The 26,511-nt window shown below is 40.1% G+C and overlaps 1 protein-coding gene across 8 annotated transcripts in view; it reads left to right on the plus strand.

Moving 5' to 3' along the window:
• The window catches only part of PARD3B (par-3 family cell polarity regulator beta), a 908,373-nt gene that overhangs the window by 345,469 nt on the left and 536,393 nt on the right, over positions 1–26,511 (plus strand). For 6 of the 8 annotated variants that reach the window (XM_014836393.3, XM_070508440.1, XM_014836394.3 and 3 more), the window contains one exon: positions 4,158–4,329. The exons of the other annotated variants lie outside the window; for them this stretch is intronic. In XM_014836393.3, the coding sequence (XP_014691879.3) occupies positions 4,158–4,329 (172 nt within the window). The remainder of the gene's footprint in view (positions 1–4,157; positions 4,330–26,511) is intronic. 8 annotated transcript variants of the gene reach the window in all.

Raw genomic sequence — 26,511 nt, forward strand, 5'->3', positions numbered from 1 at the left:
TTATAAATACAGTAGATTGGTCAATAAAAGAGGTGAGGGTGGGAGTAATGGGTGAACTTTTTTTATTTGTTTGAATAAATAGAATAAAAAATTAAGAAAAGGAATTACAAAAAAGTAGGAGGAGTGAGATATAATCAAGGACAACCAGAAAAATTCACAAAACTGTGAAAGAACATTGTCAGGGGACTAAAAAACCAGAATGATTTGTGAATATGTATTATGTTTATGACTATATAAAAAAAAAGAGAGACTGGAGAGTGTGTCTGTGACATTTACATGTGAGTCAAGGCTTTCATATGCTAGTATAGTATGATAGAATATTATGAAATAGTTTTATAATATCATTTTATGGCAAATATTATAGTGTTATAGCACATTATAGTATAGCATGATATTATAAATATAACCTGAGAGGCCACTATAATTATTGTAATGCTAGAAAAGGATTTTTTTTAGTAAAAGTGAGTCTAAATTACAAAGTGGTATCAAGTTAAAGGGAAAGAGCCTCTGCTCCAGGGCCAGCTACATCTCTGGGCCTCTGCTAACCCTGGTTGTATGGTGAACAGGCCAGCCAGGTCCCTGCTTCCGTCACACACATGCACACACACACACAAAGGACTTTGGAAAGAACTTTGCAGGATCAGGTTTTCCGTTTGGACATGGTGGCTTAGGCCATTGACCATATGAGCCTAGAGCTGAGGAAGAAGCTCTGGGTGGGAGATTCAAATTCCGAATTTATCAGCGTATACTTATACCTATGCCATGAGACAAATGGCATCACCAGACAAATTCAGATAATTCTCTTGAACATGTTTAGAGATGAAGAGGAATAAACAAGAGGACACTTAATGGAGGGGCCAGAGAGTGAAAGATGAACCCAAGAGCAAGTGGTGCCCTGGAGGGCAAGAGTGGGAAGTCATTGAAGGAGGACTGTGTCCTAAAATCGAGCCAGAGAAGTGACTTTGGGCTTAGCAATCTGGCAATTGGTTTTGACTTGTTGAGAGCAGTTGCGGTGGAGTAGAGGGGACGAGCTGATTGGAGTGGCCTCAGTGAAGAGTCAGAGGACAGAGAACAGAGACTACTCTGTCGACAGCTCTTTCAAATTTCCCTTCGGAGGTGAGCAGATCATTTTGGATCCTGGGGTCTTTGGGAAATGTCAGTGCTGCCCTGGGTGACATAAGAATAGTGGCATCATGGGAGCAGGACAGAGGGGCACCAGGAGACAGCTGAAGAGGAGGGCATCCAAGTCTGGCGTGGCCTGTCTGCTTGTCACACGGAGTCCAGGTTGCTGCAGGCTCTACAGGGTCAGTGAAAAGCCTTCCACAGGCCACAGAAGTTTAGTTGAGATGAAGCATTCACACCAAAAAAGTTTAATAGCATTCCCTCTTTTGTGTCCAACTCATCTCCGTGGGAAAGGGAGTATTGAATGGTTGTAAAGGTGGGGAGGGGTGGCTGTGTTCACACCCTGGACACTTTGGAAATGAGCATGCCTTCTGTTGAGGCACAAGAACAGGGGTTCACGTCAATTAACCTGTCTTTGTAACACTGTCTGCCAGGAGCTCTGTTACCCAGTAATGTAGGTCTTCTGACGAATCAAGTAATCGAGCTAACAAGCACCTACAACGTGTGGTTTAAATTAATTATCAGTGTTGAAGCAAGTGTAAGTCTGTGTGCATCGTGGCTGTTGAGATGAAGACTGGATGGAGAGTCTCTCTTGTCAGCCAGCACCTGTGGGGCCACTGACTTTGGGCACCACAGATTCGGGAATGGATCCTCTTCCTTCCAGCAGCAGAGGCTTTATTTCATCCATTCATCTAGCGTAGCCTCTGCAGAGAGAATTCCCGTCAATCATGGGATTGGGAGACAGACTAAGCAGTCAATTAATCAAAGAGATTCTGAGATTTGGGGAGCCTCCAGGTCTCACCATCATCATCTTGGAGAAGAGTCATGTGTTGCCTGTATCTCCACAAAGTCGAGTTCACGTTCTCTAAGGCATAGCATCCTTATGGACAAAATACAGATGTTCCACAATGTAGCCTCTCCTTTTACAGTTTTCTTTTTGGAAAATGGTTACAGTGTGGTCTGAAACCCTGAAATGGTTTATGAAGTGGTTAGAAATTCCAAAGACGAGATCCTAGTACCAATTACTGTTCAGTCTGTCACTTTGGGAAACAAAATCTGTGAACTACTCTGTTCTCCCATTTGATAAGTAGGTATAACACTGTTACTGTGTGTGCTATAAGCTATGTGGATATGATAGTATGGAAAACTGTAAAGTATCTTAAGAAGAAAAGGTTACATAACAGCCATAGGCAATGATATGTCTTATGAGTTATCAATTTTAAGCTTTTGTATTATACTTCAGATCAGTATTCTATTTTTCTCTCTTTTCCACATTATTTAAGGCACATAGGGTATACTAAGAGTTAAGGATATAGCAGGAGGAAAAATTAAGGTATTACTCTTAACTTACACAAAACTTTTCATAGAACCAGTATAATAAGCCACTTTTCCTAATTGCTACATTAAAGTAAATGTTACTAATAAGTGTCAGAATCCATCAATATGCAAAGTTGAAATTATGTTACAAAAATAGTGATGAAAATAACACTTCCACCACATTTTAAAAATTGATTTTGTTTTCCTTTTCAGAATTTAAAGTGTTAAACTCTTCACTTTGGCCAGATGATTAGAAAGATATAGTTCTCCTGATTATTTTTATACTAGAATAATCTTTCATTATTAATCCATTTAAGTTTTCTCTCAAATCAGTTCATCAGTGCTACCAATTAAAAATAGAAAATGTATGTGCTCAATTTCAAGAATTAAAAATAATGCCTTGGGAGTAGCATTTCTTTCCTGTGGTGAGAGGGTTGTTGGATTTTCCAATTAAAGAAGTCTCCATACTGGAAATGAGTAGTCAATTATGAAAATTATTTTTGAATAGCCAATTTGCATATCCCTAATTGTATTCATTTCTTTGAAAGACTAAACTTGGAATTTATGATGTTGTGATTGGTTACCCCTGTAGTTGTGTTATTAATGCTATTGCTAGCAAGATTCCCCTATGAATGGGGCTTTGAGAGCCTTTCCTGAATAAATGTTTGAATCATAAGTAGGTTTGTTTTATTTAATGAATGAAGAATATCTGAAGATTCACTAGCGGTCTTCAGATTTGCACGCACTGCGCTGCGTTGGGTTGACAGCAGCATCCCCGTGCTGCCTAATGCGCTCACCTTTGGACTCTTCACATCCACAGCGCAGAAGCATGAGAAGTGCCTCTGTAGTCGTGCTGTCTGCTGGCCGAAAATGCAGTGTCCGCGGGGCTGCCCTCACTGTTGATACAGACAGTGCTGTTCACACAATTGCTTGAATACGTTATTATGTTTTGCCCTTATTTTATGAAAAATGACTTGGAAATGGACAATTAAACATTTTTATATTGATGCCAAGAAGCATAGTTCTCATATGAAATAGGATTGAGAGGAAAATGGAAATAATTAGGTTAAAAGTGCTAATGTTTAGACTCATTGTACTTCTCATTGACTGAACTTAGAGCCAGTCAACATAGAGTCAGTCATGAAGGAAAAGAACAAAATTAAAGGCATGTGTAAAAAGGAGATACAAGATAAACACAAATTGTGTGTAAATATACACATTTATTTATCTACCTATTATGATTGTATCTAAAAGGACAGATAATTATGGATATTATAATATCTTTGGCTGGACTGGAGTGTCGGGACTGGAATGTCCTCTTCCACCATGTAAGTCTGCTGTTCAACTTCTGCATATTCCACTTTTATGTTTGGGAGCACTCCTCAAAGAAAGAGGTACTGACATCCTTTTGGGAGTATTAGAAAAGGTAGTGAAGGGAGGAGGCAGCCATTTCATTCCTTCAAAAGAGGCAGTCTGTCTCTTCCTGAAACTGGTTCTGTTTCAGGAAGAGACAAATGAACCAGCAGTGGTTGTTTCCTGGCCGTGGTTCTTTTAGACGTAGTACTGAAGTGAGAGCTCGTGGTACAGGAACATTAAAGTTTTACGTTTTCAGAGGCCGTTTTCTTTAAAACCAAACAAAAATCACAGTCAGCTAGATACGGTGTCTGTGTGGGATGCGTGTCCTACAAAGTAATTAGTGTTGTTGGTTTTGCTTGTAGCTGATTGCTGTGTTTGACGAACAAGAACCACTCCACAAGATCGAGAGCCCGGGTGGAAACCCTGCAGGTCAGCAGAGCCCAGAGGCTTTTGAAACGGAAGTGGCTGCCCAGCTGGCTGCGTTTAAACCAATCGGTGGGGAAATTGAAGTAACCCCTTCTGCTCTGAAATTAGGTATGTGTATTTTTAGTGGTCTGTTTTCATCTGGTTGAATACATCATCTTGCTGACTATGAGTTGCTTCTCCTTTATGGCTTATCCATTAGTATCTTTCTCTAAGTTTGTCTTTTGTCTAAATTATTTTTTTATACAGCTTTCGCAGGTGCTGCTGTTCAGGCAAGTGGCTGCAGTATTTTCTTGAATTGCATGTGAATCTGCATTGTGTGCCCTTGAAGTGTCATGGTGGGGAGCTGGACTGGAAGTGATGAGGTTCATCTGTAGCCTATGAGGACTTAAAAACAAGTCCCTGAAAAAAGTCATTTGGAAAAAGCTCGGGGTTATCAAGGAATCCAGACTGGAAATGAAGGTCACTTTCTGTTTTAGCCACCTTCTTTTTCTCCCCAAACTATTTATCTCAGAGTTTGGGGGAAACATTTTGAAGTTAGTTTCTTACTTTTGTCCTAGTGATTCATTCAAATAAGGGCAACTTGCCCGGTGAGTTTGCTCAGAATTCTTTTTTGTTACATTTGTTTTGAAGGTGTTGGTAGAAAGAGAAAATAAACATTCTTCTGAAGTTTCAGTGAATTTACAACTCCAAGAGAAATAATATGTCAGTTTTTGGTGATACCTCTTAGAGATAAATTTAGGTCAGTTTAGCAGCATGGAGATTTTGAAAATCCACTAATATTTTGGTACTTGAAACGATTTTTTATTCCTGTCGCATGTATGCATACATTTTGAGGCAGCTCTAGGCACCTGTTGTAGGTTAGTTCTCGAGCTAGAACAGAGGCTTTTTCCAGTTTGCAAAGGGAATCTTATTCTTTTTAAAGCAAAGCGTATGCTTAAAATTGTAAAAATTGTACATACTACTACTTTTTTCCATTTGAAACGAAATGTATGCTGTAAAGTTTATTTTACACACCACCTTAGTGAATACCCTTGTTTCGTACTACTTTTCTGGAAAGCTTCTGTAGTGCCCCTTTCATAATAAACAAGTGAAAATTAGTGCCCTCTGGTCTTTGTGACTTTCCTCTATCTTTGGAAGCCAAGCCAGGGAAGCAGTTTGCTGGACCACGGCCGGTGAAGGTCTTTGTGGCATCTTCTGTTCATTTAAAGTGAGGTTTGTGGCTTCAGCAACCTCACAGCCCTGTCATTCATTTGCATAATGATGCCTTTTTATCCATTATGTAAATGGCATGGGAGGAAAATTAGGCAATAAGGGAAGACGAAAGAAGAAAATTGCTCTTGCTTGTTTTAATATTCGGTTTGGAAGCAAGCACTGTGGTCTTCAGAAGGCTGAACCCCAGAACCCTTGTGCCTGCGAGTTTCTGTCCACCTTTCTCTTTAGAGCTTACTCAGGGAAAAAATTTTGTCTTTCTTCGCTTTTTCAGTTTCTTTGGTTGAACCGTCTGAGCAATATAATATTGAATGCAGGAAGAAGAGTAAGCTAAGGTTCCCATCTTTTGGAAGTGGACTTTCTACCTCTTCAATTCTGATTTTTGGTGAGACAGAGATAGACAATAATATTTATCAATGGTGACCACATGCCAGGCACTGAGCTCAACGCAATGCACTGAGTATTCTGAATCCTTTACTCGTAACAACTTGTTTGAGCCTCATACTTAGTTGAGTTTTCTGATTCCCCTCATTTAAGAGATAAGGAGACAGGAACAGAGAGGTTAAATAATTTATCCAAAATCACATAGCTAGTAGGTGGCAAAGCCAGGATTTGAACACTTGCTGGCTCCAGTATCAGAAACAATTTTTCTGTGCTGCCCTTCACATGCTATTTGTAAAAGAATAAATCAATATATTTTTCCTTGGATTTCCTTCGTGAATATATAGCAAAACCCTGAAAATGCTTGACTCCTTGGCTTAAAATCCCATTTCACCTAGTACTGTAGATTAAATGATGAGACTGCCTGACCTTCACTATGAGGTGGTCAACGTGGCCTTCCATCCAGTCAGTCTGAAACCGTGGCCCCATACCCAGCCCCACTGTCCCCACTTTCTCCAGCCTATGACCGTGCAGGCCAGCACCTTATCATCAATCAGACTATTGCAGGGCCTCAGACTGACCTCTCTCTTTACAATCCTGCTTCTGCCAGGGCTGCCGTTTGAAATCACAAATCTGATTAGAGAACTCCCCTGACTACCAACTTCCAGTGGCTTACGAGGGCGCGGAGAACCGTGTCCAAACTCGTTAGCAAGCTGGTGCAGATGGTTCCTTGGAATTACTGGGAGGAATTTGGGCAGGGCCGAATGGTGAAAAAAACTTATCCCTTATCTACTCATGGTGCCATCAGATTGAGTACTTTTCAATTCTGGAGATTTAAAAGCAAAGACAAGACATATTTATTGAGTTTCTCAGATAGAAAAATTAAAGAAGGAAGCAACACACACAGCTTTGGCTTTTGCCCATTCTGTTGTCCATTTCTTGTCCTCAGGTGTGGCCATAGGTTGGGCTTGTGTCTTCTCAGGATGGAGGGATACGTTTGCTGCAGAGGCAATGTTCGTGGCTGTTCTGGGAGTGTAACCTGGTTGTGCTATCAGGCCCATCCTGAGATCCTGTTTAGATGAGGAGTGGAAGGGAGTGGTGAGAGAAGGAGAAGCATTTATGTGCCAGTGACTCATTATGACAGGGTGCATATAAAATGCCAAATGCCGAGCCCCAGCTCTTCATCTCCGCTCCCCTCTCTGCTCCCGGAGGCCATTGGAGCGGGTTCTCCTTCCCCCGGGGCTCGTTGACCCAGGTAGGTGTGGCAGAGGCAGGGCTTGGTCTCCCGGGTTTTCTCATTCTTGGGGCCCATTCACGGAGATGAGGAATTGAATCATTATCTTCTCACAAGCTTATCTCACCTAAGGAGACACAGTTTAACAAATCTTACAAACCAAGACATTTTTATAATTAGATCATCTTAATCACCAAACATTTACATTTTGCTGATATCTGAAATAAAAATATACCCAATGTTTAGTATAATTTTTATATCTCCTTCCAACACAAGATAATCATCAATGATATTCTGTTCAAAACCAATGACAACATTCCCCACTTACACATGGTTTGGCTCCTCCTGTTCTTTCTTCATCTTTCAGGATGAAATACTTCTGCACAGAATATGCAGAAAGTTCATATTCTCAGCCTCTTCCTGATCTGGCTACTTCCTCTCTGGCCACCTTTATTATTGGCCAATCTTCCACAGTCATCTTAACCTGCAGCCACTATGAACCACTCGCCATTCCCCAGATTTGCTGCTCTCTCTCAAAGCTCTGTGCCTCTGTAGGCGATGTCCCGTCCCCTGGCTCACCTCTTTGCCTCTCTCCTACTTGGTGAACTTGTATGCACCTTTTAAGCTCAGCGATCAGGCATGACCTTGTTTGTGAAGCCTCATCCAAATCTTCAAGATAATTCAGCGGGTGTACAATAAATATGTTTCTTAATTCTTCATTCAACCATGAAGGGTTGCAGAGATGAATTGAAGAAATCTTCCACTGAACTAAGTGGGTTCATAGTCTTGTACCTGATAAGCTAATGGGGTATATATTTTTAATTTGTAAGGGGAGTTTTAAATCAAGTGTAATGTGATGCTAAATGACTAAGTCCTGACTCAGCCTCAACTAGCAAATCATTCTGATACTTGAAGATTCTATGTTTCTGAAATTTGCCAATGCTTTTTACTGTGTAGCCTGGAGATGCTAACTTAAGATTCTATTTGAAAGAAGAGACATGGTGGAGCAAACACGAGGTGGAACAGCAAGAGTCCACTTGGACCTCTATCACCTGGTTCAGGAATTTTCCAAGTCTTCTTTGTGCAACCCTATATTATGGTACTTCTTAACATGTTTTGGGGTTTCAACAAATATTTGATTTTTGTTAACAAATAACATTCATTGAGCACTTACATTCTAGATGCTATTCTAATACATTCATGTGACTTTTTGTACAAATATGATTGGTTCTGCTTGTAGGGAAGAAAAGAATGCAGAAGGCTGTTGAGCAGGCATCAGAGAACGCTAATGCCTTTTAGAAGTCCTGCAGCAGGGGCCCGCCCCGTGGCTCAGTGGTTGAGTTCATGCCCTGCGCTTCAGGGTCCCGGGGTTTCGCTGGTTCGGATCTTGGGCGCAGACTTGGCATCACTCATCAGGCCACGCTGAGGCGGCATCCCACATAGTAGAACTAAAAGGACCTACAACTAGAATATACAACTATATACTGGGGGGATTTGGGGAGAAGAAGAAGGAAAAAAAGGAAGAAGATTGGCAACAGATGTTAGCTCAGGTGCCAATCTTTAAAAAAAAAAAAAAAAGAGTCCTGCAGCAAAGAAACCTATCTCCACTCGAAAGAATTGTTAACAACCCTTGGAACAACTTTTGTGAAATGCTGGTCTAGACAGTTCCACAGAATTTCATAATTAGCAATTTTTTAGAAAATTGACATTATTTTACAAACGAGCAAAGAAGAGCTTAGAGAGACTCAATGTGTGCTCTGGTGTCAAATAATTGGTTAAGGAAAGAGAATTGGAACCTGCATCTCTTGGCTTCTAGTTCATTCTTGGCTCTTTCAGCTACGTGACATTTTTTGGATTAATTGTAGATTTCAATTATCCATGTCTTTTAATACTATATGTGATAAAATAGCACCTCATATCCTTTTGGAATTGAGATAGAGTGTAAATTAATAAATAGATACTACGAATAGCTGTAAATCAAAAGCTAATAAGGGAATAAAGACCAGAAAATTAAGATGGAGAAAATTTCTTTTAACTCTCTCCGTAAGTTTCAGAAATGAATTTGCTCCTGTCACCTCATCCCATGTATATGTGCATCTGTGTGCACATGCATGTGTGGGTGTTTGGAGGGAAATTGCACCAAAACCAATAAGCTAATAGGATCCCTAGGTGATTTTTTTCTATACTATGGATATTGTTGCACTCTTTTTGACACTTAAAAGATCCGTGTGTAGGGCCTTTTGTAAATAAGACAAATTAGTGAGGACAATTATTTTGAAGTTTGGAAGAGTGAGTCCTTTAGCCTTCCTTGCACTAGTCCCTATGCTGCCTTTATGATCGGTGGCACCTCACCTTCTGCTGATCCCCAGAAGACCTCATGAAGCCATAGCCCAGGGTTGACCTAGTCCTTGTCTGTTGAGAACAATGACATGGAGCTGGTCCCAGACCCTATAGTATTTGATCTAGCTGTGTACTCAGACAAGTCATTTAACCAGTATCTAACAGGACCAGATTTTTCCAAACAAAAAATAAATTGGGTCACATAGGGCATCCATAGAAGAGAATCTTCTGAACTGAGACCATCCAGGTCACTTCCTGATGTGTCACTATCATAGCTCCCTGGGCACAGTTTTCTCTTCCATGAAATAAGCCTTTCTTGCTCTAATGGGCTGTGGTTGTCCCGGAGAATTTCATTAATACCAAGCAGAATTTGAATCTGACTCCATGCCCCTGTCAATTTCCCTTGCATGGCCCCAATTAATTAGCAGTTTTATTTTGGACCTTTGCTAATTTTTCTCAGTACTTCTTGACGGAAATTTGGGTTCAAGCTTCCAGGAGAAAATACCTCTTTAGTTATAATTATCTTGGCGATATAATTTAAACAGTGTATCAGGATAAAAAGTGCTTTAAAGTTGGTTTTTGCCACTCTTGTGATCCATATCACCCAGATATAAAGCAATCTGATTAAAGTTTGGAGTTGAAGTGGTATTAGCTTTCTTCTCCTCTTGTGTGTGAAACTTTGAAGATGAGCTACTTTCTGTTTGAAAGCGATGCTTGTTTTTGAGACTTGAAAGCTGAAAGGTGCCTCAGATGCTTTATTGTTTCCATGTGTGTTTGCACTTCTTCAAAACTGAAATGGAAATTATGATTGTATGTTTGTTGTAATATAACTATTTTCAAAACACTGAGTTCTCTCTTTATTTTCAGTAGTTCTCAGAAAATATTGTATCGCTATAGATTAGTGTTGGAAATTGTGACCATTTTCTATCTGATTTTGACTAATTTAGGGCATAAGGGAAACATATGGGAACATTTGTCTGAATTTTTTACGAAACCAAATCCCTTTATGGCACTGATCTTCAGGAAAAAATAAAGAAAGGGGAAGTGTATTCCTTTAATTAGGCTGCAGCGTGTAAGTAGCTGCTGTGCCCATAATGGGAGTTTAAGTATTGGCATCTGATCCTAGACAAACACACTCACACCACACACACAGCAGAAGTAAAGCGTGGGACTGGCTTGTGCTTCTGCCGGAGCCTTTGAATTCTGACTACAAAGCGCACAAGCCTGTGAGGGCTCCTGGTTGCTGGAGGCTCTTTGCTGTGGGCTGAGAAACCCCAGCGTTGGAATTACCAGGGAACTGAGGTCATTTGCTTGGGTGAATCCATAAGTCATGATTTAGTCATTGCGTTTCATCTTATTTGTTTCCTGTTGGGGCTGATTATTCAAAAGTTAACAGCTATCGAATCGCTTTTCTTTCTTTCTTTTTTTCTTCCCTGGGAGCCTGGTGTTTTTTCCCTGTGCAGGACCAGATGAATGATGTTGTAATTAGCAATGGTAACCTTGCCGGCTACCATCAATCAGTCAGAGCCATACAGTCAACAAAGTGTGTGCATGCTTTCTGCTACGACGGGAGCTCCATCAGGACTAAGGAGGTCGCAGCCTTCCTAATCCATTTCTGGCACCATTCTTCTTTTGCTATCGTCGTTGTGGGTTTTATTTTTGTTTGTTTTCAGAGTAGGTGAAAAGTTGCTTAGGGGGGAAGAAAGATTATACATTGAATATTTAAAAAAAACATTTTAATACTCTGAAAAAGGGCCTGAAGTACTTGGTTAAATGAAAGACTAAAATCAATACCTGAGGACAGGCAACTCCTATGCAATGTTAGAAAGTCATTACCACGCAGGAGTAATTGTTATTTGTGTTGGTGTCGGGCAATGTGAGTGATGGTTCAGAGGCGAACTTCCCACTGTACCTGACGTTGCCTCCTCTGAGTAAGTGCAGGTGAAGGGTCCGCAGAGCCAGGCCATCAGTTCATAACCTTCTGTAAAAAGAACATGATGGATTTTGCTTAAAAGTATTCTATATTCTTATAAATGTTTTTAAATGAGATATTTATTAAAATGTAGATTGTTAAGCCAGAAAAATAAACAAAAACAAATTACCATCATCGGAACAGAACTACAATTTCCATTTTTCTGTTTTCTATCCAGTTCCTCTTGGTATTTTAGTCTTAATTCAATTTTCTCTTTTACTACTTGCTTTGGTTCTCCTCGTGTGTCTTTTCTTGAATGTTGTGTACTATATCTAATGGCTGAATTTGGTAGCTAAATTGGTACTAAGTTGGTTCTACTCTAATAAAGAATTATTAAAGGAAATTTGCATTTAGCCATTTACCCAAAAATGTAAGATAGTATTTAAAATCCAAGCTTTCATTCTTGTTCTTTTCCAGCTGTATTTTCTAAGTTGGTTATATGACCTCAAAAAAAAACCACCAAGTTCACTGTCTCCCCTTTGGCCACTTGCCGATGCTGGACGCCCCCTGAGACAGTGTGCAGGTCCCCTCATAAGCGAGCTTATAAGGAAAGGTCACTTCACGCTGCTCACCCGATACCAGACCCCTGGGCTCTCAGGCCTCTCTCGCAGATTGCTTTCCATAGCGAGTCCACTGAAGCTGTGCTTGCAGAGGCCTAGGCCCTGAGTAGTGAAAATATGTTCAGCCATGCTGTGATAGTCAGCTCCTTGTAGTTCCCTGGACCACTGAGAGAATGATTTCAGTTTGTCCTTTTAATAAAAGAAAGGGAAGAACAGCACCCTCCACACCCCCCAAGCCGCATAGTCCCTCCTTCCTCCCTCTACCGTCCGCCATCACAGTCAGTTGTCCTTTCTTGTGACCAGTCCCCAGCTCTCTCTTTTGTTCAGACACCCTGAGACAGCCAAGCAGGACCAAGCAGCATGGCCCTCCGTTCTTTAACTGCAGATGCTGCTTTTCAGAGCCTGGTAGGGTTTCCCGTCTATTACGACATGCTTTCACATTACTTATCTGTACCACAAATTTCTTGACAATGTGACTCAGATTTTCATACATATAAATCTTTTTGGCCATAAAATAGATTACATTTCTCATAAATTTCTAATCACAGGTAAACAAATTATTTATAATAACCGTGCTGATTTTCTTTTGCAGTTTGAAATTCAGAAATCGTGCTAACAATTTAATATATGGTAAAGCCTCTTTTCCATTAACAACCTAGATATAAGGGTGAGCCTTTGGGATTTTTTTCTGGGTGTCTGTGTGTGTGTGTGTGTGTGTGTTTGTGAGAGAGCGCACGTGTGTGTGCACGCATGCGCATGACTTTTTTTTCTTTCCGCCCAGATGGGCAGGAAAAAAATCCACTAATTTAATTATTTACAGAAGATCCATCTTAAGGACAAGTCACTCAGGGTTGGACACGCTTTTATGACTGGCTCAGGATTTCTCATTTGCTTTATCTGATAAAGCCGTATGATGAATTATGCCTCAATATACACACATTTGGTTATTTCCTTGCTGTATGCCGAATTTGAAATTTTACTAAGATCTTGGTTTGGCTCAATGAAAGTAAGAAATACGGAAACAGCTTGATTTGGTCATTCTCACATCCCAAGGTGATAAGGGAAGGTGACAGCCTTTGCCTAGCAATTGCCAGAAGAAAAGCTCGCTCTCTTGTGTTTACCCTTTTTTTTTAAATGTTTGCCGGATAAAAGAAGACGGCCTCCCAGATATCAGCACCGCACCCTGTCAATTTGCTATTGACCCAATGCATCCATCATCTGGCTGACAGAAGATGGTGCTCATTCTGTTTATTCACGGGCTTAATGGGAAAATCTTGATAGCTATCAGAAAATGCAGGTAACTCTCTAAAAATACCAGAAAAATTCTGAGTCCCCTTCTGTGTAAACTTGAGACGCTGTTAAACTCCTTAAACCCCTTTACAGATGGAAGAAATTTGGGGCTTTATGTTTTTTGTGTGTGTGTAGAATGAAAGTAAAGGAAATTATGTGGTACATCTTGCTTATTCTCTCTTTGTTTATATGGAAGGCTTGGCTATGACTACTTAAGGCGTGATCAAGGGAAATAAGTCAGCAGGCTTTTTGCCTTACCACAACCTATTTGAAATCATAACACTTGGATTTGGTATTTTCAGATAATATTGAGTGAAAGAAGCCATTGCTTCAATGTCTATATTTCTTGAAGCTGTTGATAAGAATGGTGTTTCTAGATCTTTTTGCCCTGTTTGTTCTGAAAAATGGCATGGATAACAGCAAGCTGCTTGGCTTCGCGTCATCTGGTTCTGCCTAATTGTGAGGATCAATTAAGCTTCCCTTGTGTTTTTAAAACAAATAGACTTTCTATCCTAGAGATCCGAAAGCATGTGGGAAACTTCTTATTTTAGTCACAGTTCAGGAATAATGCCCTTTGACCTCACAACTTTGGTTTGGTGTTACAGTTAACTGCCCTTATGGCAGAGTTCAGCATTCGCACCACTAACATCTGCTCTTCTTAGATGATCGGGCTGCAGAACGTAACTATGGGAATCAGTACATGTGAGGTCAGTGCCAGGGAAGATGGCGGCGTGCCTGTCAGTGCCTTCAGTTAATCAATAATTATTTATTGCTGGCGAGCAGATGAAAAGTCTTATGCTAGGCTACCAGAGGAATATAAAGTAACATAAGTCAGGCACTCATTTCCAGCAGCTTGCAATCTACTGATTTCACATACTGAGTGAGTCTCTTAACTTGGTTAGGTTTTCATTTTTATAATTTACAACTGTTGTTATAATAATACAGAGCAGACGATTACAAAACCATACAGTTGAAAAGGATCTTACCTCATGAGTAAATTTAGACGTGCACAAAAACTTCATGTGTGTGCCATCAGTCATGCCCGATGTCTCCCCATAGCTTGTTTAGTTGTCTTTTATTTGAGTCTTTGGTTGACAGAGAGGTTCGTAGAAATAATAAAACGTCAAGTTGGTAGTCTCTGCAGTTTTCACTGACTCTATTTTAGGCAGTGTTAGGTTTGTGTGTGTGTGTGTGAGGAAGATTGGCCCTGAGCTAACATCTGTTGCCAATCTTCCTCTTTTTGCTTGAGGAAGACTGTTGCTGAGCTAACATCTGTGCCAATCTTCCTCTACTTTTTGTACATGAGATGCCACCACAGCATGGCTTGATAAGCGGTGTGTAGGTCCACACCTGGAATCCGAACACTTGAACCCTGGGACGCTGAAGCAGAGTGCATGAACTTAACCACTACACCACTGGGCTGGACCCTGGGCAATATTAGTTTTATCTCTTATTAGGTGATAAGAAATAACTAGGATCCCAGATCTTTCCACTACCTCCGACAATGTCCTGTGCTGTACAGTCAGAGTCTCCAAGGACCTAATGGGTTGATGAATGAATATTTATCCATCCTTCCCTCCCTCCATTCATACCTGCCTCCATTCATCCAGCCATCCTTCTCCTGAAAGATACTCCAGTCAAATGTGCTTTTTAAATTCTAGGTAGTCAAGTTGGAAACCAGACTTTTCCCTTGGTGATTTCAATAGATACACTATTCAGAAGAATTAGTTGTACCTAGACAGGAGGTAGATACCAACCCACTCCTTGCTTCTTTTTCACTGAGTACCACATAATTTACTAACTGGACTCCTGGGGTGATCTTTTCTTATCCAGATCTATTGGATATACCTCAGTCTGATTTATTTACATGATACAGAGAAGTTTAAGAAAGTTCTATTTGCAGCCCCTCTATTCTTCCTGCTCAAAACACCCTTCTCCACTTCAGCACCCAAATTGTCCACATATGATTCCCGACACATGAGCTCCTCCACATTCTGGGATGTCTTGAGAGGGAGCATCTAGACCATTTTGGAAGATTTCTTTAGAGAAGTTTAGAGTATGACTTTTGTGTTTTTTCTCCTTTTCAGACCAATTATCACTTTCTTCAAAAACTTACTCAAAAATTAATTTTCTTTAAAAGACCTTTGTTGATTGCCTTATTGCCCTATTTTTTAAAATAATGTAGAACATTTGTTTGCTAGTTGTCATAAACTTAATAACATTCTGTCTTAACAAGGTGAAAGGTTACATGAGCTGAGGCAAAATTCTTGTCTATAATTCATAACTTATTAAAAACTGGTTCTGAGGCCGGCCTGGTGGCACAGCGGTTAAGTGCACACATTCCGCTTTGGCAGCCCGGGGTTCGCCGGTTCGGATCCCAGGTGTGGACGTGGCACCGCGTGGCAAGCCATGCTGTGGTAGGCGTCTCACATATAAAAAAGTAGAGGAAGATGGGTAAGGATGTTAGCTCAGGGCCACTCTTCCTCAGAAAAGAGAGGAGGATTAGCAGATGTTAGCTCAGGGCTAATGTTCCTAAAAAACAAAACAAACAAACAAAAAACTGGTTCTTTTCTCAGTACCCAAAATGTAACCTGAATATATTTGACTTCCTGTCTTCTCTAATACCTTAATGAAGCCAGTAGACAACGTATTATTTCCATAAGAAACAAGGGATGGAGAAGGATATAGATTACATGGTATTACCTATTTCCTTTACAGCAGGGTAGTACAGAAATTGAGAGCACAAGCTATGGAGCAAGACTGCGTAGGCAGATGTGTGTCTGCCCTTTCCAGTCAGGGTGATCGTAGACAAGTAGTTAACCTCACTGGGTCACAGTTTCTTCATCTGCAAAATGGGTAATATTAGTAATGACCTAATTGGTTTGTTGTGAGCATCAAATATATTCATATGCATGTAAATATAAAGCACTTATGCTAGTGCCCGCCGTATAATAGGTGGTAAATAACTAGTAGTCACTATTATTATTTTCATCATTATATTTATTATTAATCATTTGGAAGAAAATGACAAAATCTCCTTGTGTTTATGTATTTAATATTTTGATCTGATCTTTTGTTCTCTCTTTTTCCGATTTTCAACTTTCAACCCATGACATCATATTCTCTCTTTTTTGTAAATGTAGATTCTGGTCATCATATACTTTCTCCTAAACCAGAAAATTAAATTTTTGTTTTTCCTTTCTACAGGCTTACAAGATAAATGGTAAAATAGTTGATTGAAGCCAAAACAATAGCCGGGGATATTAACTCACGTATTTACTTTCATGTCCTCACCCTAGTTTGGCATGCGGCTCATAGGAATCTTCTCTTACAATTGATATGTATATGCCTTTCCTGGTTGACAATACCTTTACACAGGGAATAAACATTTATTCTTAATGTGGTTCCACTCACCCAACTAACCTAGAATACTGTCTCTATTTGGTGCCAAAAGGAGACAGATGGTGAGCTCAACGGTGTGATTGAACAGAATTTTATAACAGGATTGTTTATGAAAGGGATGTAACCAAGTTCTGGAAAGAATGGAGAGCCCTTACCAGCCCAGGCCTGAAAGTGGCCGGGGAGAAAATTCTTACCCATCTGGTGAGAGTGGCAGATGTGGGAGCCGGGCCCTTAGAGGATCCCAACCTGTGACCTGAGGTTGGGCATGCTGCCCCTTTCAAAGCTGCAGCTGGGAGAGAGGGAGCAGAGCTGGGGATAAACATCCTAATACCCTCTTCTTTCTGCCTTCTGATCTCATGCTGGTCCTTCCCAATGGCCAAACCCAACAGGGAGCCAGAGGGAAACTGGCCTGTGTGATGCCCTGAGTTACCGAGTGGAAGTCAGCCTTCATGAGGTGTGGCTCCAGCTAGCATCCTTGAGATCAACGGGCATGAATCCCTAGTCAGTGTCTCCGAGATGAGTTTTTTATTTAGAAAGTACTGGTACCGATCAATAATGCTTTAAGATTAACAGTTGATTATCTATATCTGTTTGGCATGGAACTTATCTATGGAAATATAGAAATCATTAAAGTACAGTTTTTCCCTCAAGGTGTTCACAATTCAGTGGAATGGTTCTCAATCTTGTCTTTTTTTTCAGCGAGACAAAGCATGGATGACATTTATATACAGAGGACACTGACATGTACTACCCACCTCTATGTAATATTCCTGTTTTGCTGACTACAATTCTAGCACCTTTTGAACTCCGTCAGTCAAACACATCAGCTTTCAGTTCACCAAAAGTGGATTGAGTACATTTATTTTGTGTCTTTTCCTTCCCAAACTTTCAGAGAAATGACAGTTTTAAGTGAAAATAAAGGGGAGAGGCTAGATTAATAAAAACACTGGAAATGGTAGAAGGGGAAAATGGAAAGTGAATAGGATCCAATTAACAAATGACTCAGACTTTAGGCTGCCCTGGAGTAAGCCCTTCCTCTAGTTGGCGTTGAGGCGTGGCCTGGGGTGGAGGTGGACAGCCTGCCTGCCTGCCTGCTTCCTGTGCAGCTTGCTAAAGTGACACCTGTCACTGAACACTCTTTAGCATGTCACCCACCTAATTGAGAGGAGAGGTTTCTTCAGGAAAGACTTATGTGTTGCAAGCAAAACTGAAGCTACTTTTTATTCTTAAGCAACTGAGTACTTCATTGAGAAATACAAATAGGGAACCACCACTTGCCAGACGTTTAAAGGAACAAGAACTCAGAAGATGACACGGGGATGAACTTGACAAGACCGTCTTGGAGAGGAACAGAACAGCTGGAGGAGCTACCTTACCAGAGACCAAGACTTACAAGGTTGCAGGAATTGATTCAGTGTTATTTGGGCACAAGGACAGATGAAGGGCATAGGATAGAAATGTCCAGCAACAGACCCTCACAGATGTAGTCATTTGTTTTGTGTCAGATTTGACATCACTATGCAGTGGGGAAGGGATGATGCTGAGTCAATTCAATGTCTCTATAAAAACAACAACAAATCTTAATCCCTACCTCAAACCATTACAAAAACCAGTGCTAGACCCATTATAGATCTAAATGGAAAGGAAGAGGAAAAACAATATATATATATGGAAGACATCAAATGGGAATATGTGTGTAACTTTGGAGTTAGGCTTATTTTTATAACAGGATGTAAAAAGTGCTAGTCATAGTAAAAAATTTGATAAATTGGATTATATTAAATAGAGGACTTCTTCATTAAGAGATACCATTAAAAGAGCAAAAAAGAAATGCTCTAGACTGAGAAAATATCTGTAATACATATATGTGACGAAAGACCATGCCCGTAGTATATGGAACTCTCAGAAATGATAAGAGAAAAGCAGACATGGGGCTGGCCCTGTGGCGCAGCGGTTAAGTTGGCACGTTCTGCTTCTCGGCGGCCCAGGGTTTGCCAGTTTGGATCCTGGGTGCGGACATGGCACCACTTGGCAAAAGCCATGCTGTGGTAGGCATCCCAAGTATAAAGTAGAGGAAGATGGGCATGGATGTTAGCTCAGGGCCAGTCTTCCTCATCAAAAAGAGGAGGATTGGCAGTAGTTAGCTCAGGGCTAATCTTCCTCAAAAAAAAAAAAAAAAAAGAGAAAAGCAGACAACTCAATGGAATTATAGGAAAGAAATATAGGAAAAAACATCATAAAATAGATATTTAAGTGGCCAGTAAATACATAAAAAAGGTGTTTAACTTCATTAATCTTCATGGAAAGGCACATTAAAACCACATTGCAAATTTGAAAACAAATAAAGTAGTGTTGGTTTATAACCTAAAATATAAAGTAAATACACATGAGTCCATACTAGTGTAAATAAATGATTGATTGAATAAATAATTAAAGGTGGGGGGGGAGGAACAAACCTTCCTTATAGAAGAGTTCCAAATAATATATGTAGATACTCCTTCCTCCTTGAGTATGGGCTGGGCTGGGTGACTCACTCTCAAAGAATAGGATATGGAAAAAGTAAGAAGTGTGCAGTGGTGACCTGGCCAGTGCTCCCTGAACCAGCTGATCCAGATCACCATCGCGGGGGAGAAGTCAGCTGATACCATGATCCCTTATATGGTGAGACAAGCAGAGCATTTCGCCTCAGTGGTGTTCTTTCCCAAATCCACAACCCCAGGCTTATCTTGAGAAAAACATCAGACAAACCCACATCGAGGGCATTCTACAAAACGCCTGACCAGTTCTGTTCACAACTGCCAAGGTCGTGAACAATGAGGAAAGACCGAGGAACTGTCTCAGCCCAGAGGAGACTTGACCAGATTCAGTGTGTGTCCTGACGCCTGGAAGAGAAGAGGAAGCTCGTGGGAAAACTGGTGGGATCCAAACACAGTCTGTTGCATGGTTAATAGTCTTGCACCAATATTAACTTATTAGTTTTGACATATGTATGATAGTCATGTGAGATGTTAAAGTAGGAGGAACTGGGTGCTCTCTCTACTATCTTTGCAGTTTTTATAAATTTAAAATCCAAAATAAAATGTTGGTTTAAAAAAATCTTTTTTAATGCAAGACCACTACTAATCCATCAGAAATTACTAAAATGAAAAAGACAATACCAGGTGTTGGTGAGGCTGTGGAGTAACTAGAACTTTCATACACCGCTAATGTATGAACATTTTTGGAAAACTACTTAGCAGTATCTAGTAAAGTTGAACCTACACATCCCCTGTGATTTTCCATTCCAGTCCTAGTTAAACTAGGTAACTCTCAGCAGAAAGGAGCAGATACATTCACCAAAAGACATCACAGCATCCCTATTCCTATTAGTCCCAAAGTGAAAACGAATCAAGTGATAAAATGGTAGATAAATTGTGGTGCATTCATACAGTGGCATGCTTTACAACAATGACATAGAACTGTTGCAACAAAAAAAATCACAAAATGGAATGTGTAGGGATGTAAATATCCTTGACTTCCACTGTGGCCTGGGGATAGAGACAGGCTGAAGCGTCTGGGTCAAACAAGTATAGATATTAAAAAAATAAAGTGGCAATTAGTCTAAAATTCATTCATTCAACAAGTGTTTATTGGAAACTTAACTGTGTGCCAAGCGTTTCTGTAGGTGCTTGAGATATAGCAGTAAACAACAACAAAATACAAACCTTCCTGCTCTCATGTAGTGAACATACAACTGGGATGGGACAACATGAAAATAATACATGAATGATTTAAGTAGTATATTAGAGGTGATAGGAGTTTTGGGAGAACACTAAATCAGAGTCAGGAGAATAAGGTGTCTGGTGGTGAGAAGGGAGTCCAGCGTTCAACAGAGTGGCATTGAAGCAAAAACTGGAAGGAGGTGAGGGAGTAAGAGTTGTGTAGATTGGTTAGAGGAAAGAGGAAGGAAATTGTAAATGAGGAAAATTCCTCATGCTTCATAGCAAGGAATCGATTGATGCTACTCAAAGTTAGAAAAGTCAAGAAGTTATATCCAGTTAGCCACCACAAAAGTCAAAAATAGAAGTGTGATAAAAGAGTAACTTCTGGGAAGTTGAGCCTGAAAGTGCCAGGGAGAAAGGAGAATTGTAATTTTTGTTTTCTTTCTTTCTGCATGGTTTGAATTCTTATGATGGTATAAATTGTTTTTAAAATAACATTTTAAATGGGGGAGCGCATTCGGACACTTAGAAGTAGTAGGCAAGAAATGCGAGGGACAGTATTAGCGAACCTTGAAACCACTCTATCTTTTTAAAATAAATCATTTGCAAATTTTAGTACTTCTTATTGATAAGGAATTGCTTGCCACATACTGTCAGCTGCTTGGAGGAACTGCTCTCTGTCTTCTCCAACCCACAGACCAAGCTGGGAAGCTCAGGAACAAGTGTGACCATGTCCAGCTCTGAGCACAGCTGCACAGTACCCCCAAATCCACCCCAAGTTAGGCACACCAGTGCACGGCCTGGGCAGCAAGGTTCAGCTGCCACCCAGATAGTTCTCTTGTATCATGAGAGTGCTGGCTAATGATGCACAAAGATACCAACTCCCTTTACCAGTTATGGTCTTTAGGGTCAAGCTTGAAGATTTTAATTAGGTGTATAGCAAAGCTAAAAAGAAAAAACATTTTCTAATTAAGCCTTTTGAAATGGGTAAAGAGCTATCCTGTTGCCTGTAGATGATGTGTAACGATTCAGTATTACATAAACTGTGTCTTTACTCAGGGCTTAAATCAGTATAGACCTCAAAAGGAATTAGTCATTGTAGCTAATGAAAATTAATCTGTCTTAGAAATTGTAACAAACTCTGTAAGGTTTGTCTTTCTATTTGTTTGATTGATTTTACTTGAGGGGAGAATTTCAAATTGTATATGTCTAAAAGGATAACGGATGTAATTATCTAAATCTAGAACAACGAAGAATACTTCCACTCAGGTATACAAATAACTGGATACTCTTTGTCTCATTTTGCTTTGATTCTTTGGATAATCGCCTCCATTTTCCACCTGATTTAGTGTAAGTAGACACAGCTTGAGGATTTTCCAGGAGATTGCTACTTGTGTTTACGTAGCACAGTGACTTGAAGCTGAAAGGGCTGATACTGAGATGGCAGTGGTGCAATTTTGGTTGTACAAGTGATTGTTGGGTCTGGTAATATTTAGACATAATGTAGGAATTTCCTTATTTGGTGTTTTTATTCTGAATAATATTAGTCTCATTAAATCTTGAGCAAATATGTTTGCTGACTCTGTACTGCGGTCCTAACCAACTGAGTGTGTATTGTGGATTGAAACTCATGAAGTTTCAGACTGAGGCTTTGGCGAAGAATGCATCCAAACGTGCGAGTATGTGTGTGCGTGTGTGTGAGCCTATGTGCGTATGCGTGTGCACACGTGCTGTATGGATAGAGAGGAGGAGGACGATGGGAAAGGAGAGAGTTCTCTTTAAGGAAAGTAAAAACAAAAAGGCAAAATCTGATATTAAATTCAACCAGTGAATATATGTAATAATCTAAGGGAGATAATTCAGTATGTGTGGGGAAAATATCCAGGTGTTTTATTGCCTGTAAAGCATTTAAATCAAAATTAGTAAAAAAAATTTTTTGAAATCTGAGAAAATTTTCATTGCATTTACAGCATAATGACCAAATTAGCAAAAGAATTAATAAAAGATATATTCCTTTTTGAAAGATCTTGATTTGCTTTATTTGACAAGTAGTAATCGGTCTTTGTCAATACTAGTCAAGACTTTTCAGTCTTCTCAGTAGTCGGGTGAGAATAATTAAAACAATTTTCACATACGTTTAGATGGATAAATGCTGCTACTTTATCGCTGATATTGTTGAAGTTTCATGTTGAGGATGGAGTGGAATTAAAATTCGGTAACCCTCACGGAAAGATTTGGCAAAATGATTTCGTGGAGTTTCCCAGTTAGATCAGTCATAGCCAGGGCCCCTAGGAGAGGTGGAAGTCCCCTTTAGGTACTTAACATAAATGACATTAATATTAAAGATAAACGTGTATAGCAGATTAGCCAACAAGTGATGTTACTGGATGTGTGAGTTGTCAGTTTTCCTGGAAGTGTTTGATTCAGTGGCAGGACATGGAGGGCCTGGATTTTGAGGAGGGGCTTTCTCCTCTTTGAGGGCACAGATGCTGTGGTTAGAAAAAGAAAGGTTATTTCTGTTTGCGAATGTGAGCCTGTAATCCCTGTTTCCACCCACTGAGGCCCTCAGATACGGGTTTAATGGTGCAAGTCCGTAACTGAGAGTCCTGTGGAACTACTGAGCTGAAGTCTGGCAGAAGCAACGTGCGGGGGGCATGGACTAACCACGGGGGGATAGAATCCCTTCCCCCTTTGCTCCACCCCAGAGGGCTTCATGGTGTCAGTTCACCAAGTGTCCAAGCAGCAATCCTCCACAGCTCCAACACCAACACGACTTTCTCTTCCATGTTTTGCGTATCTAATAACAGCTGGAAGCGCTGCCTCAGAATCGGTGGTGGTGGTGGAGGCTACCAGATGAAGAGCTCACTGGGTTGGTCTCCCTCCCTCCCTCTCTTCTCTTTCTCCTACTTGATCTCTTTCTTTCAAGCCTTCCTTTCCTTTTTTTCTCTCTGCCTTCTTTCCTTCCATCCTCCCTCATTCCCTCCTGTCCTGTCTTTCCTCCCTCTTGCCATCTCTCTCAACTTTCCTTTCTTTGACAATTATTCATTAAAGCCCATACAGCAAAGTTAGTTAATTCCTAATGGATATCTTTCTGAGGAATGATAACCTATATGAACTTGGACCCCGAGTCTACTTGCTTCCATGGTTGAGTGGACACTCTTTCTATCAGAAGAGAGAATTTCTTTTATTGGAAGGAAAGGTTTCACAATTGATCAGTCGCAATAGAATGTGTGAAGTCACTGAACTCGAGGGAGCATGTACAGTTCACTAAGATTTTGCAGGAAAGCAAAGAGGAGGAAATTTCACATCGTTTGCATTCTTGCCATGCACCACAGATGTGAACATGGCTGGGGTTTGACTAAGTGGACAGAGGGTCTTCCTGAAACTGCACTGAGCATCTCCCAGCCTGTCTTACATCAGTAACAGAGGGCCTTTCTCATGCCAATGTAGTTAAATGTAAGAAGCCACTTGAAGGAAGCAGAAACAAGTGATGGAACCCTGTTCTGAGCTGGCTTCATTTGGGGGGAAGATCTGTGAGGAGTTTGGGAGGTTTGGGAGGTGTATACCAAATAGACAAAGGACGTGAAGAGGGAAAGACCCTGGATTGTATTGAAAAGGGCATAACTGCGCCTGTGTGCCAGAGACCTCCATGGATGTGGAGATCTGTTGCTTCTTTGCTGACTTTGATAGTGGCCTGTGTTGGCAAATCAAATGTTACTGATTCCTTTGCTACTAAGCCCTGTCAGGTGCCGTTGCTGACTGACAGGAAACCTCAGAGGCGGCAGGTATCTAAAGCCTTTAAATATAAAATATATATAAAGATAAATAAAATATATAAATCTTTAAAACACATCCTTGGAACTATGAAGAGCTATGGATAGTGCAGATCAGCTCTAAACTGTGATTTATTTCAGCATTGACAGTTATTAATTTGTAGTAATCATCACTTTCTCTAACATAAATCATGGTAACCTTTCTTTGAGCTCTTAAATCTGGTTTTGTAATAGATCAAACTAAATATGAAGGCTAGTATGCCAACCCCTCGAATGGCAACATTCCTTTCTTTTGAGTCTCAGGTAGCTATTTCTGAGTAAGAAGAAATCATCCAGTAATTGGTTTTTATCTTTAGCAAGTTTATATTTCTAAAGTATGCAATTAGTATTATTATCTATTCTTATTAGCATTCTGAAGTGATTTTTAGATTCCATAGGTTTAGATGCTCAAGGTTTCTCAGTCTGTTGCATGGAGTTAAAAAAATCTCTTTGGCAAATATTCCTAATATGATAGCAGCTAGGAGAATAATTGTCATTGGGATGACCTTTTCTGTGAATAGTTTGACAGACGCTTGAGGGACAGCATTCTCCCGTCTCTCTGACAACCTTTTACTTCCTGTCATAAAATGCAGGGGCAAAATTTGAACTCAAGTGATAAGATTCTCAACACTCATTTGTTGCATATCTCCCTCGGTGCAGTTCCTCACAATTTGAAAGCCCTCTCTCTCTTTTCAAGGTATTTTTCATTACCTGGAGAAAATGTGTCCTTTGGGGAGGAATTCTAAAACAATAGCACAGGTGCTGACTGAAATTTCCCGGGGGTGTAAGGGACTCTGTTGAAGGCTGCTAAATAGTGCTGGTTTGGTGACTTAAATGGCAGTCTAGTGTCCTATTATAAGAGTTAACACGACTGCCAAAGGGGTTTTTCCTTACAACAAGAGAATAGCTTTGACATTGAAGAAATATGGACTATGCAGTACTCACTTGAAATATTCAAAAAGAAAAAATAAAGGCACTTACTAGTAAAATGAAAGCCATTAATTTGCAAGTAAATGTGTTTTTAAAATGTGGCCCTGGGGTGACATGTAAATTCAAAAGACTAATATTTTCTCTGGGAATAAAATCATTTTGGAAGATGTTTTCCCTTGAATTCTAAGGGTATCACCAGAACAGAATGCTTGTTGATTGATAAAATGTGTGCTTTGATCAAGAATACTTCCTATAGTATTACCTTCATCAAAGAAGTTTTTCTGCAGTTTTGGGGCACAGATTATAAAGGCGACACCCGCTTGTTCACACGTTTGTCTTTCCCGCCTTCTAGAAGATGTGTTGCATGATCTCTGGGAGGCTGTACGTTTTGTTCACTGTTGTATCTTTAACCCCGGGATGATGCCTGGTGTGTAGTGATCAGTCGATAAATATTCATTGAATGAATACATGAACAAATGGAATAAACAAATTAACCTTGAAATATATCTTCATCTTCATCTTCTTTTTTTTTAGTATTTTTTTCAATGTCCTAAGATTGACGACAGACTGAGGCCTTTTTATTCAGTATTTCCGAGTTGGAATCTTAATCCTACTTCGCTGCTTTTCATTCAACAAAAATGTTAAACATGTGCCAGAAAAAGTTAGAAACGTTATCTATGATGGCCATACAGGGAGACAGTTTCTTTTCATTAGCTTCTTTCTGGAGAGTTCATGGATTTGTCTTTGTGTTAACCCAGCTGACAAGCAGAATCCAAAAAGTGATATTTAAAAGACTGGAAAGAAGAGGGATTGTTGAAGTGGAAAGGAAAAACAGGGTTTAGGGAAAGAGGTTGGAGGTTGTTAGGAGAAAATCTGGTGAAAAAAAAAAAAAAGAGAGAGAGTCAAAGAGAGAGGTGACACCCAGAGTCCAGTGAGGGCCATCACCTCACAGGAGCTGGAAGAGGACGTGTGAAGGTGGTCCCTGGAGAAGCTCCATAGACAGACTGATCGAGAGGCACAAAGGAGACAAGAAGCTGTGGTCAAGCAAGAGAGGACGTTACATTAGCACTTCGTGCGTGATAAGCCACGCCATGCCCCTAGCTGAAGGTCGGTATTTTGGGTATATTAAAATCCCACACAGAGAATAAATGGTGCCTTCATGTTCTGAAGAAATAAATTTGTGAACTAAATAACTATACCTGACAGAGAAAGGGAAGAACTTTGTTCAAGAATTTCAGATTTGGAGATTGTTCCTTATATCACACTCCTGAACTTGTTTGGTTTTTGCTTACTTTAAAATAAGTAAAGAGAAAACAGAACTGTATAGGAAATTGTGTGCCCATGTTACAGAATGATAGTTAAAAGGAAGGTGTCCACTGCCTGACACACGCACCCCAAAAAGAAGATTTTATCTTGAAACCAAATTACCTGATCACTGTTTTAAATAGTTGAATTAATG

This window comes from Equus asinus, chromosome 4 (assembly GCF_041296235.1).
Source record: "Equus asinus isolate D_3611 breed Donkey chromosome 4, EquAss-T2T_v2, whole genome shotgun sequence".
In the NCBI taxonomy this organism is placed as follows: domain Eukaryota; kingdom Metazoa; phylum Chordata; class Mammalia; order Perissodactyla; family Equidae; genus Equus; species Equus asinus.